General features: G+C 39.6%; 1 protein-coding gene across 1 annotated transcript in view; it reads left to right on the top strand.

Annotated features, from left to right (window-relative positions):
* LOC126324320 (glutamate receptor ionotropic, kainate 2-like) overlaps positions 1-13,972 on the top strand; it is a 187,764-nt gene that overhangs the window by 137,198 nt on the left and 36,594 nt on the right. Inside the window, exon 14 of the mRNA XM_049994949.1 lies at positions 3,116-3,314. Coding sequence (XP_049850906.1) covers positions 3,116-3,314 — 199 coding nt within the window. The remainder of the gene's footprint in view (positions 1-3,115; positions 3,315-13,972) is intronic.

Raw genomic sequence — 13,972 nt, 5'->3', positions numbered from 1 at the left:
GCATTTGTAACGTAATTCTGCCAAGTGAACTTTCGAAAATACTTGTGTCACTGAGGTAAAAAAAAAAGAACAGCGCCATCCATGGGTTCTTTTGTGCACTACGAAACTAATAGCGCCATCTGTTGTTTCTTTGGAGTGTTATGCCGTGACAGTCGTGTCATTCAGGTAAAAATCAGAACTATTAAGCTGCCCAGATTCCTAAAACTTTAGATTACGATGCGAATTTTTTCTGTGAGGCGATTTTGATGAAATAAAGTCTATATGTTGCCCCACACGAAAATTCATCTAGCAGTTTTGGAGACACGACGGTTTTATTATCAGTGCAGATCATTACATCTTACAAAAATGTGTGTGTGTCTGCTGGTGCTGATTCCGCATTTAACATTTGACGATGCCACTAAGGCTGCAGTACATTAGGAATTTGTTTTTATGAAACATATCTGATGATGGTCATTAAAGACCAAAACCGGTAATCTGCTATCAAACAGTTTGTGACCATAGACGTAAATTAAAGGAAACTTATCTTTACGATACTTTTTCTCGCTAACAACCCCTACAAGTATCACGCAATATAAGTGAAAATAATGTTATTGTACGACACATAGTACAGGAGATATGACGTCATAAACAATGAGGTTCGTGAAAAACAGCCTCATTCTGCATGACGGTTTAAATTTATTACTTAGTTGCTACTATCACCATTCGCAACACATTTTGCAGACAGTATCCGTACATGCCGCTGAATGTAATTAGAAAATTATGTAATTGTGCGACACATAACTCAGGTAGTATGATGTCATAAGTATCAATCATAAGGCCATACACTGCGTGATATGGACTTGGACACACAGCTATAAGTAAATACTTGGGCAGCGTCGGATTCCTGCGCTAGTATACATATAAATGAAAGATAACCTTTGTTCAGTATCACGAAGGACACAAGACCCAGGTCTCAAACCTTCCTTCCGTCACTAATGATCTCATTATTGACAGGATGTCAAAACCTAATATAGCTTTCTTCCTTTCCAACTACACCCTAAGAAATTACAGGTCATCCTCATCTCGCAACGAAACTTTAAATGCGGATTTTTTGTGCAACAGTTCTTCGCACACTCTTTGGTGGTGTCCAGTTACCTTATCAGATAATATTAGATCAAGCCATTATCTTGAATGAACATATAAAATGGGAAGAAATAAACCGTCAGAGACGCAGAAAATCTCTCTCTTGCAACATGCTCTCTTCATCGACTTTTTAGTCACTGGTGTCCTCGACATACTGCCTCACATTACAAATACCTATCATCATTCCATAACAGCAATAGAACATATTGGCTATACTTATGTATAACACAAAATATTTTTCTATTTCTTTCAGATAGCTTCCTTGTGTCCCACAGCGAACTAGTATTTGTGTCACATTTTCAAAACTATCCATGTATTCTTGCCGCTTTGATGCCTGTTCCCTATAGCAGTCAACTACTTTCCCAGATTTGCTTCTCTGTGAACACGTGCAGTGCAATTCTTTTAGTATATCATTACCCTCATTTCACAGAAAAGTCACATTATGAAAAAAAACTAAAGATAATGTTAATGGATCTGACATTATTATAAGAACATATTTTTGTTACTATAAGTTTATTATTATCACTGTTCTTATTAATAATAATATTATTATCAATTGTAATAACAATAATTATTATTATGTACAGCTTATTTAAGTGTGGTTATTGCAATATCAAATTTCTAAGGATATCTGATTAGATGCCAGTTGATATAAATACATGTCTAAACTAAAATAAAATTTTAAATTAATTTTTCCGATTTTCTGCTTGACAATGTTGTGTAAATCCCACAATTTTCGTCGATACAACTGCTCAACATCTTTAGGTGCTGGTAGTTGCTGTAGTCACGGCTGCAAGAAACGACTGATGATAACAGCGCGGCGGTGTCAAAATTTACGAGCAGGCAATAAGCGTGCACGTAAGTCGGCCGCAGTTGGATGAAAGCGGCGCTCATTGTGCCCCTGGCGGGAGTCGAAGAACGGCCTTTCAGGCTTGCGCTTTAGGAAAAGGCTGTGCTGCCGGACATTTCTGTGGCTAAAAGCTGAAATAAATCTCAGCAACGCGCATATTTAATGTTTCTTGCGAACTTATGTTACTAATAACACCTTCTAAAATTTGATCGGTGGTTTTTCACGAAAAATCACGACGTTTAGTGAGGCACCCAGGTAGAGCCTAATCTGTTTTATGTTTACATCCAGTTAACTAAGATAACGTACAATGCACTGTTAGGTGAGGAGTTCCTTAGGGTTTCACTCGCGTAAGGCGAAATATTCTCAAACTTCCACTTTATTAGTTACCTATCCAGTGAGAAATAAAATATATTTTGTGATGAGTGCTTATATGGTATAATTTCTTGTCCATACTGATCATAATAGTGAGAGGCCGGGAGTCAGAAACAGAGAGAGAGAGAGAGAGAGAGAGAGAGAGAGAGAGAGAGAGAGAGAGAAGGAAGATGACGAAATCCGATGCTGATACACGGCCTTCTCGTCTAATACAACATCAAAGAGGCCACCGAACTGAATGTCTTCATCCAACAACAGTGGTACCTCTATCAACAGTGGCACATACCTACAGGTTACGAGATATTGCGGAGGGATTTGACGTTTAAGTCAGAGCTTTGGTGCCAAGTCTTCTGATGAGGAACTTAATAACAACATTTCTCTGACCCTTGTAGGTCAAATGTTGATGATAACTGACTTCATAAAAATTATGTGAATCTAAATTGAGTCCTTGATTAAGGAATAAGGCTCTGGAGCTTGACGGTGGTATTGAACATCGCATGATGAGGACGACACTGCGACCATTACTCTGGTAGCACCTAGAAGACTTACAAATCGTCTTACTTACTTGTTAACCAACAAGCAATTTCTTTCCGGAGAATTATATTCAGTTTTGTGGCGACTGGTAGTTCTAAAATGATATTCCATATTCATTCTAAAATATCGAATTTTAATGATACCATTTTCATCTGCAAGGAAGTACACGTTAAATAATCTCCAGGTTTGAAGATAAGATTTCCTTTTCACTAAGTGGCCACCATGAACTGTTTTCAGGGCTGTATCGACGCGGCTGCTGGCGGGCATGTGGTGGTTCTTCACGCTGATCGCGATCGCGTCGTACACGGCCAACCTGGCCGCCTTCCTCACTATCAGCAGGATGGAGTCGCCCATCAACAGCGTCCAGGACTTGGCCAAGCAGACCAAGATCAAGTACGGCACCTTCGGCAGGGGCTCCACGGCAGCGTTCTTCAAGGCAAGTTTTAAAGTACCCCGACATAGCCTGACCATTCGTTGGCAGTAACGTCTAATGATATAATACAAGAATGCAGTGTTTCACGTGAGACATCTTGAAGAAAGAACTTGCAGCTGATCGTCGGGTGTAAACGTTAACATTTACATTTGCCCATCTACGCGAAACTGCTAAAAGACTACCTGTGAACAGTGCAACTGTCTTACCTATTTATTTGCTTCTACTCTACACCTTTTTAACGCATATATTTTCGTCATGTCATAGTGAGTCCACATGATGTTGTACAAGGCGGAGGAAATAAAACTGGCCTGCAAAATATTTACAATCGTACGCAGAATGAATTTTGCTAACGAACAGCACAGAAGGTGCTGGAAATGGAGAGCGTTCCGCTCTATTTTGACTCTAAGTTCCGCATTGCAGACTTTGCTGAGGGTTTTCTCAAAAATCTTCCACTCTTAAACTACTGCGCAAACAGATCCCCGTACGTTTTCCCCGAATTTTGCTTTACATAAATATCCGGCTGCTTTTTCCTCACTTTCAGTCAGACGTAATGGCACAGCGAAATACTCGGGACACAGCATGAGGGGAAAACCGAATGCCTAATATGTGACAGCAATCGATTGGCGCCTAGAAATCATGGTTTCCAGCATTCCTGTGCTAGAAAGTTCTCCAGCTCATTAACAAAGGTCAGTTCCGGGACAGTCTTATGAATATTTACCCGACGTTTTATTTTGTCAATTTTCAACATTCCCTCACCATGCTTTACGACAAGTGACGTCACCCTTTTCAGAAATGGAAGAGTCCCTACTGTATCTGGAACAGACTACAAGCATTTAAAAGACACAGTATGAGGTTTACATCGTCGAAACCCTGATTTGCGTGTACGAAGCAATCGAGGGCTTTTTCTTGATTTATGTTTGAGGGTCTCAGTGCCACGACTAAAGTTCGCCAGAAGCCGAATAGCGAGTTTAATGTAGCCGAAATGGGACGTTACAGCAGCCAGCCAGATGACACAGCTTCCACGTAATAATGGCGGTTGTCTGCGACAGCTTAATTCTAGAATGTTGGTTACTTCTAGGAGTTCATCCAATCTAGAGTTCATCTTTGGTTTTCGCTGAAGGTCATGTGTTCCACTTTTGCTACCGGCTTGACTATCCTAAGAAGCTGATTAATGCCAAACTACAAACGTTTAACTCTAAGTTCCGATCTGGTGCTTATCTATCACACGCGGAACACACATGGAATCGAAATACCCATTTGCTCACAGTATGGGAAAAAGACTCTGATAGCAAGAGGGTCAATAATGTTACACATTCGCAGTACAGAATTTTTTAATATATCTCCCCCCCCCCCCTTCTCCAATATCCAAAATCTGAAGGGTACAAGTACTGGAAAATTAATAATATTCGATGGTTTTATTAGACCACGTTGAAAAAATAGTGTACCAAACCGGTCAAAATGTTCTATCAAAATATATGAAGTTCTGCTGCATACACCAGTTGAGTAGTAATGAACATTTTTTCTCGAACAACAACGGAAGTCCTAACCTTATCAGAACTTAAATCAAGACAATCCTTCATTGATTAGGTCAAAGTATCTGATCGTCATATATCTGATCCACTGTGGTATTTTTCGGCACTCTAGATACTCGCAGTTAGCAATGTTCACTGCCCGCATCCCGTGGTTGTGCGGTAGCGTTCTTGCTTCCCACGCCCGGGTTCTCGGGTTCGATTCCCGGCGGGGTTAGGAATTTGCTCTGCCTCTTGTGTGATGTCCTTAGGTTAGTTAGGTTTAAGTAGTTCTAAGTTCTAGGGGACTGATGACCATGGATGTTAAGTCCCATAGTGCTCAGAGCCAAGCAATGTTCACTGTCCTCTGTTTCAATGATCCAGTACACGAGAATATTTCTCCATCGTCCATCAGTACGTTGCAGCACCATTCCTTTCGAGAAGTGATGTAATTTCCCAGTACACTTTTTAAACCAAATGCGTCGCAGTCTATTTGGTTTACTCTGCTGCGTCGCGTTCTCGATAGCATTCTCAATTTGCGTGTGAACTTCTCCCGCCTTTTCTTCTAAACATTCTGACAAATCTTCCTCTATCTTAGTCGTCAGTAAACTCCTGTCTTGTGATTTTTAAATCTTCTACTTGTTTAGTAACTCTGTCGATCTGTTCACCTATTTTAGTCTGTTCTCTGTTTATTGCTTCCACGTTCACTCTAATTTTGAGACCGAACTTTTCAATGTTTCGTTCATTTCATTGCAAGATTTTGCACTTAATGTTTACTTAACTGCCGACATAGATGAATTTTCGTCCCTTTTCTTAGTATGTGATTCAATATCACTAACAGTCTTTAATACATCTTCCTCAAATTCTTGGTCTTGATAATCTAGTTTCTTCTGTAATTCTAACATCTCCCCCACCCCCACCCCCCGAAAAGCTTTTCTCGCAAGTTCGCCTTGTTTCTCTTGTTCCCTTTCTATAGGATCGCGTTGTTCGTTTTACTCTAAAATTTCCTCTCTAAAGGCTTTATCTCTAAGATCACGTAGTTTATTTAGCTCTATTTGTTCCTGATTTGTTTCACTAGAAATTCAAACAGCTTATTGATACTGATATCTCCAGATGGCATAATGACCATGCTGGTAGGATTACTTTCCTCACAAGTACCTACAGTTTCAACCTCGTAACTTTTGGTATCGTCATTATTCCACACCAAATTAGTTCTACTCATCTTTGACGTTTCAAGTTTCTAGAAATCCTCTGTCCTATTAACATCTAAATTTTCCACACAGTTTATATCCTTGCTCGTATCTTCTCTCGAAAAAGTCCCGAGACTTAGATTCGATCTTAAATGGTATCCCTGTTTTATTGTTATCAATATACACTTTCAGATTAACACCAAAATAAGAATACACAAGAAATAAAATATAACTCTAACTACTTATACAGTTTCTGCGTCACAGACTTGCTTTATCCACGCAATTAAAATTAAAAGGAAGCGCAATGAAGTACTGTTCAACCAGTAATAAAATGTCTTTAAACATACAAGTATGGGTGATTTCCAAGAATGATTGCCTCTCCAAACGATGCATATCGAACGTGCGATCCTAAATCGATCACGCGACTCTGGTGGCGGGCGTTATGATCAATTATTTGTCATGGTCATTTTCATCTGTTTTCCGCTGTTCCGTTAGTTATCTAAGTTACGCACCTCCACGAATTAATGGCAAAAAGGGAATTGTTCCCGTAGCGTACAGATCGCACGAACTTCCTCATGACAACACCGACAATGAGTAAGGTAAGTCGCCGGCCGGAGTGGCCGAGCGGTTCAAGGCGCTTCAGTCTGGAACCGCCCGACCGCTACAGTTGCAGGTTCGAGTCCTGCCTCGGGCATGGATGTGTGTGATGTCCTTAGGTTAGTTAGGATGAAGTACTTCTAAGTTCCAGGGGACTGATGACCTCAGAAGTTAAGTCCCATAGTGCTTAGAACCATTTGAGTAAGGTAAGTCGTCTCCTACGTAATTACAAGTATTTTTGTAACGCTGTTCTTTTGTCGTTGCTGTAGTGACCACCGTAAATATACTCATAACGCCCGCCTCCAGAGTCGCGTGAGCGATTTAGGATCGCACCTTCGATATGTATCGTTTGGACCCCGCGACTTCGAGATGCAATCATTCTTAGAAATTACCCTAGTCGGAGCCGCAGTAAGACAAGTCAATTATTTCCTACCTTCCCTGCAGCTTTTGAAGTCTTGTAGTTCCCGGAGGTTGGCGCCTCTTTGTCGGCCGCACTCGCAGATGCGATCTTCCGTCCGCAATAAACTTGTGTCCTTGCGCGTGCGTCGTGGGTTGTCGTATTGGCGAATATGAAACAAATAATTGAAAGTTTTCAGTCACTGTTCATTACTCAATCACAAAAATTATATTTTACAACTGTTTATTTCGTAATAATTGTTTTCATACTTTTTTTCGAGGCACATGTTGGGCGCCAGTTGTAACCGCCCTCCGTCGATCTGCTGCCGTCAACTTCTCTGACGTACACTATTGATTTTGTTATCAACTGTACATGACAAGCTTTTAGTTATATCTATACATTAGATGGGGCATCCACAAACATCTTCACAGCAACGGCGACTAAATTTCGGGTTTTCATAATAATTAATGTTAACTTTTTGCTCAGTCAATCACCCTTCATTTGTTGTTGCGTTACCAAAGACAAGATTGTTAATAACCTCTTTGAATGTTAGTTGTTATTTACTAATACACACTTAATTATGGAAATCACTTTAGTTTTTTTATTAAGAACATTCAATAATGATTAAATGATCATGAATGACTGAGTTTTGTATAGAGGGAAAAGGAGGATAGATTCTACAATTACTCTCAGCGATTACGGCAACTAAAATGACTGTGATTTTTATAGTTCATCACTCAAAGATATTATAGAAGGGATTATAGTCCATTACTATACTTCGATACAGTTATTCAAACTTCGTACGCTTTCATTTTCACATAGCTAACATCTAGTTCCGTTGTTATATTCGATTTAATGCCCCTGCGTATATTACACAGATCGGGAATTTAATACTGAGCGATACTTTTTCTCGCGCAGACAATTAATTCCTCAGATATTCTTAGTCCGTGCCCTTACGGCAAAAGTCTAACCCGTAAAAATTAACATACAGTCAATTTTGTTGTAGTTTAACAGAGGCGCCCTGATCCTTTCCCTAGCATATCACACTGAAATGCCCGCACGCCGCAGCTACGTGAACTTATTCAGAGCGCAGAAAACAAGACATGAGAAGTAACAATGCCCGCTCATTGTTTACATAGTAGAATTTAGAAACATAAGCAGCCGTTGCTTTCCCTGAAGTGCTACTTTGCTGCGGGCGATCGATAATTTTAACTAAAACTTTTTCAAAGTTATTAATTATGTCCGATATTATCGATCACCTCCCTCCAATATGAGAATAAGCCTGATAATATTGCTCTTAATTAAATGAACGGTTATAACTGGTGCAAGCCAATGAGGGCGCAGTTGTACCAACATGCTCTACCAGAGGAAGCTTACTTCTGTTTCTGGTTCCGGCATTGGAGTGATATTGAGGTTCTGTCTGGCGGTGATGGATGTTTTGATGTATCAGGATGCTCCTTGGTACAAGTACCTGTACCTCTATACCTGTACCTGTACCTGCTGCTATCAATTCATTCGCTTTTCGCTCTTGAATCTTGCGTTTCAAATACGTCTACAAATAATGTTTATTCAGGATGGCTTCTCGTGCCATGTGTTTGTCACGTTTCAATGAGACCTGTACATTTCTTTTGAGACATGAACACGGCTGTAACAAAACGATGTCGACAAGTGGCGAAGGGTGATAGACGGAGTCTTGAACAAAGTGAGGGCAGGAATCAATGTCTGGACATGTCATGCAACTACGCTAAAAAGCATAGAAATTATAGGGCCCATGCCTGCCGGGCGGCTACTCTTCTGAAGCAAACTTGTGTTACAGGCATTGATCAATGTCTAACGAAATGGCTTCACATCATTCAGTACGTCAGATGGCACAAAACATTTGCACATCTGTCACAACAACATTGGTTGTGGGCCACCAACGAACGGACTCACGTTCGCTACCGAAAGGCTACCCCAGCAACAAGCGTTAGCCATTACATCTACATCTATATAGGTACTCTGCAAGCTACCGTAAGGCGCGTGGCGGAGGGTACCGTGTACCATTATTTGTCATTTCTTCTCCTGTTCCACTCGCAAGTAGAGTGAGGGAAAAACGACTGCCTGTACGCCTCCGTATCTTGTCTTCGTGGTCCTTACGCGTGATACATGCTGGCGGGAGCAGAATGGTTCGGCAATCAACTTCAAGTGACGGGTCTCTAAATTTTCTCGCTACTATTTCCCGATAAGAACGCCGCCTTCCCTCCAGGGATTCCTATTTGAGTTCCCGAAGCATGCCCGTAACACTTAAGCTTTGTTCGAACCTACCGATAACAAATCTAGTAGCTATTGTCTGAATTGCTTTGGTGTTTTCCTTCAATCCCAAATGACACGGATCCCAAACACCTAAACAATACTCAAGAATAGGTCGCACCACCGTCCTATATATGGTCTCCTTTACAGGTGAACCACTCATTCCTAAAATTCTCCCAATCAACCACAGTCGACCATTTGCCTTCCCTACCACAGTCTTCACATGCTGGTTCCACCTCATATCGTTTTGCAACGTTACGTCCAGATATTTAAACGCCCACAGTCACTCACCTTCGATACCTAGCAGTACACCAAGCATCGTCAGCAAACAACCACAGGAATCAATGTCTGGACATGTCATGCAACTACGCTAAAAAGCATAGAAATTATAGGGCCCATGCCTACTCTGTCCGCCAAATCAGTTACGTATACACAGAAGATCAGCAGTCCTATCGCACATCCCAGGGACATTCCTGACGATACCCTTGCCTCTCATAAACCCTCGCCGTCAAGGAAAACATACTGGCTTTTATTATTTAAGAACTCTTCGAGCCAGTTACATAGCTGTGAACTTATTCCATACCTTCGTTAACAGCCTGCAGTGAGACACCGTGTCAAATACATTACGGAAATCTAGAAATATGGAATTTGCCTGTTGCATCTCTCAGTTTATCATGTGAGAAAAGGGAAAACTAAGTTTCGCACGAGGTATGCTTTCTAATACCATGCTGATTCGTGGACATAAGTTGCTTAGCATCAAGAAAGTTTACTATATTCGAACTGAGAATGTGTTCAAGGATTCTGCAGCAAACAGAAGTTACGGATATTGCTATTACAATTCTGACACAATGTTGTGTCGCTGAATGACGTTTCTTGCCCTCAGTTTATTTCTCAAGACTCGCTCTACAGTCCCTTGATGTTAGTCAGTATCGGTATCGTTCCAACACACAGGGCGGGATAACTGAGGAACGCCACTTCAATTGCGCTGTCGGTGTTGTCTTTGTCGACCGCACACGGCGGGTCGCGAACTCTCACACTCCTCAAAAGAATCTATTCCTAAAAGAGCCACCATCAGGCATGCCACGTTGAACATCGCTTTGTCCAGGGCTCGCCGATTTCCTACGCATGATGCTACGGGCGCCACCAGAGGACAGCATTTTCGCTTTTGCTCACTCCATGCAAATATAACCCCCTGTACCTGTTTCTAAGACGCCACATACCGATTTCCACACAAAATCTCGGAAGGCCCGCAGTGAGAATAGGACACAGCGAGACGCAATTAATGTTGTGGCCGCTAGCAAGTGATGGTATAGTGTAACAGTTAACAAGCGACTAACTCAGAGAAATCGCTAAACAGAGTAATTTCTTTGCACAAAGGCAGTTATATAAATTATATTCTCTAAATAGTGTTAATAAATATGCTGACGTTGTATCACTTTAATAAATGTTTGTAGTGCTCTTATGAGATGTCTCTTATCAAAAAACATTACAAGTGTTTTCGCTTACTTAGAACATTGCTCACTTCTATTCCCTGTTAATCGTACTTTGTGTGTTCCAATGCTTGGTGCGTGAACTGCATGCAGGCACTGTTTGTACGCTTGGAACTTTTAAATCATATGTCCCACTCAGATGATTCGGTAGAGCAATTGCTTTAAAGTAAATGGAATTCGTGGTATTTGAAAATGAGCATTGATATCTAGAAACTATTTATGTCTTAATTAGTTAGTAGTTATTCATTTTGGTAATGTAGGTGGTTGTACCCACTACCAATTCTCGCTCTCTCTGAGACACTGGAGTTTAAACAAATAGTAGATTGCAAAGTATAAAAACACGAGGTTTTCTGCTAATGTGGATAATTTGAGTCGTAGTTAACTATAAGAACAGTGTAGGTTTCTTTGTAGCAGAAAATCCCAGAACTGTGCTTACTATTTAAATTACTGATATTTAAATCGAGAAATTTAATGGAACCATAATTTTCCTACCTCACATGTAAAATTTATGTTCTCGATTAATTCAATGAATTTAATTACAGACTCATTAATGGCATAATCATTAACATTTACTAGGAGCAGCATGCCGTCCACATACACATAAAATACAATTTTTTTAGCTTAATGGGGGTTCTCAAGGAAAAAATCTGTTGAAGGCAGTTATGGAAAATATCGGCGAAAAATCCTGAGATGGCACTCCCCATGGCAAGACTATTTTTTTGGTGATAAATCTCATTACTAAATTTGAAATAGTTATATTTCAAGATTAAAGACAACAAATCAACAAACTCATTTACGTCTCATTATGATAACTTGTTCTGAGCTATCAGATTTCCCCTAATGACATGAATAATATTATCAATCGGTATAATAGTGTATAGATGCACAACATCTAGAGGCACAAACTTAATGTTGGTTGTTACTGGAATGTCACGAATATATCTGGTAATTCTTAACTTTTCGCGTGTATTGATGACTGTAGAAGTAATGAGCCTTCAATAAATGTAAGCACTTCCGAGTGATTGTACTAATGGGGCCCCAGAACCATTAACCACTGGCCTCACGAGCATGTTCTTGTGTGCCGTAAGTTGTGCTCTCAGAGTAAGTGTACATGGGTCACGAGCCTTAGTTGTTGCTTTTTCTAGCAGAAATTATTTACCTTTACATTTTGAGTTTATCATTTAACTTTCTATGTGATTCTGCACTTAAGTCCTTATTAATTGCCTTATTAATTCTCACTGTTATTTTCATCAATTTTTTTGGTTTTGTTCATATATTCAAGCTTCTCCACAACCACAATCGAGCTGCTCTTTAGTTATAATTACTTCCCCCACTCCTCACATTGTTTAAGCCTTAAACTGTCTACGATAAACTTTTCTTTCGTACAATTTTTGGCAAATTTATTAGATTGATGTGAAATAACTTAATTCGCTGAAATTGGGATCCTATTTGTTCAAGTTATTTAGCTTTCAGACTGTCAACTACAACTTTCACCTTCGTTATACTATCTTCAACAGCTATTATCTACCTTCGTATTTATATTGAAACTACCTTTTTAATTATTTCGTTTTTATTAAATACTGACCTACAGAATTTTCCCCGACAAAGAAAACTCAAACCGAACCTATTCATTTATTACCCACAATATGCAAGCCCAACGCAATCTGACTGCTATACATTGACAACATGATTTCCAGTAATTAACATAAAAGAATGGCCCTGAATTTCAAGAAATCCCAAGAATACTACAAATCCAAAAAATATGAAATTAAAGAAATATGAAACTACCTCCAACTCTGTTGCCTGCCTAAACCTATTTCAGTCACGACTCCCGATAGTGGAAACCTCATTCTTTTTCATAAGTCACTTACCTCACAGAAAATCTTCTTAACAAAAACTTAACAGCAACTACAGCAGGTAGCTGTGACATCCAGTTACAAAAAATTATATAGTTGTCAATAATTCCACTACCCAAACATTATCAATAACATCCATCCTCATACATATCCCCGCATAGTTTCTTATAAGCACATCATTTCATCTCACTTTACAATGCATGTCCTACCAACACAGAGTCTCCACACCGAATCTGTTGCCGAGGGCACAGAGCGCTGACAGCGATATTAACACAATCTATAGCGCTGGCAACATACAAATAGGCTGCTTGCAATATTATACTTCAGGCTTTATTTCAGCAATAGTCGTTCTTTCTTGTTCAAATAAATATTTGTCAAGTTTAGCACCCACAGAACAAAGTAAGTCTTTAAAGCGTTATATGCATTAATATCAACTCACTGACTCATTAACTTACGAATTTACTATTTTTTTAGACCATGTTCCTTACGCAACCAAGTAGATTTTCAGAAACTAATGGCTTTAGAAGCCCTGCCGATTCACGATGTAGATTATAAAATTTGTTACCAATCACTTCTTTTTAAATAAATATCTCCATGGTTTCATTTTGTGTAGCAATCGCTTCACATATCCAATTATTTTAAAAATGGATTAAAACCAGTCTCGACCGCATAAATATTTATTTCGGTGGTAACCTTTTTCGGTCAGTGATGCCATGATGGTAGGCGATGGCGCTGAAATGGGGTGGGTGTTGTAACTCACGAGCGTCAACTCCCTCTCAGTTGATCTTCACTGCGTATCATCATAGTATGAGGGTCTGAGGATGGTCATACACTGACCGAAACCACTTACCACCTAAGTAATTGTTTTTGCTGTCGAGACTGTCTTTAATTTATTTATGAGGTTCTTTTGACCAGACCAAAATTTCTCCAGGAGAACAGTTCTCAGAAATTACGTCTCGAATTATATTTGATCATACGCCTGTTTCTGAAGTTGATGTTGAAAACTGCTTGTACATTCGTTGGTGCCACTCTGTTGGTAATGCATCGTTTGTTGAAGGGTATATGCTGGATGCTTATAGTATCTGTGGAAAACAGCACTTGCCCAGCTAGCCAGAATTTAATTAAGTTGAAATTCATTAGATGTCTGTGTGCATAGTAACCACTGAATATTTAAACAGAAGGTAGGATAGCAGTAAGTTCTAGATTTTTACCCTAACATAGTCATTATCGATCCTAAAAAAAAGAACCAGATAGAATCAATAACAGGTACAAAATATGTATCTAACACAGTTACAGGAATCCTTTTAAGTGGAAACATAGTAATAACATATAAT

The sequence above is a fragment of the Schistocerca gregaria genome, chromosome 2 (genome assembly GCF_023897955.1).
Source record: "Schistocerca gregaria isolate iqSchGreg1 chromosome 2, iqSchGreg1.2, whole genome shotgun sequence".
Taxonomy (NCBI): Eukaryota; Metazoa; Arthropoda; class Insecta; order Orthoptera; family Acrididae; genus Schistocerca; species Schistocerca gregaria.
The sequence above is the reverse complement of the archived record's forward strand: the minus strand, read 5'-3'. Positions and strand labels throughout refer to the sequence as shown.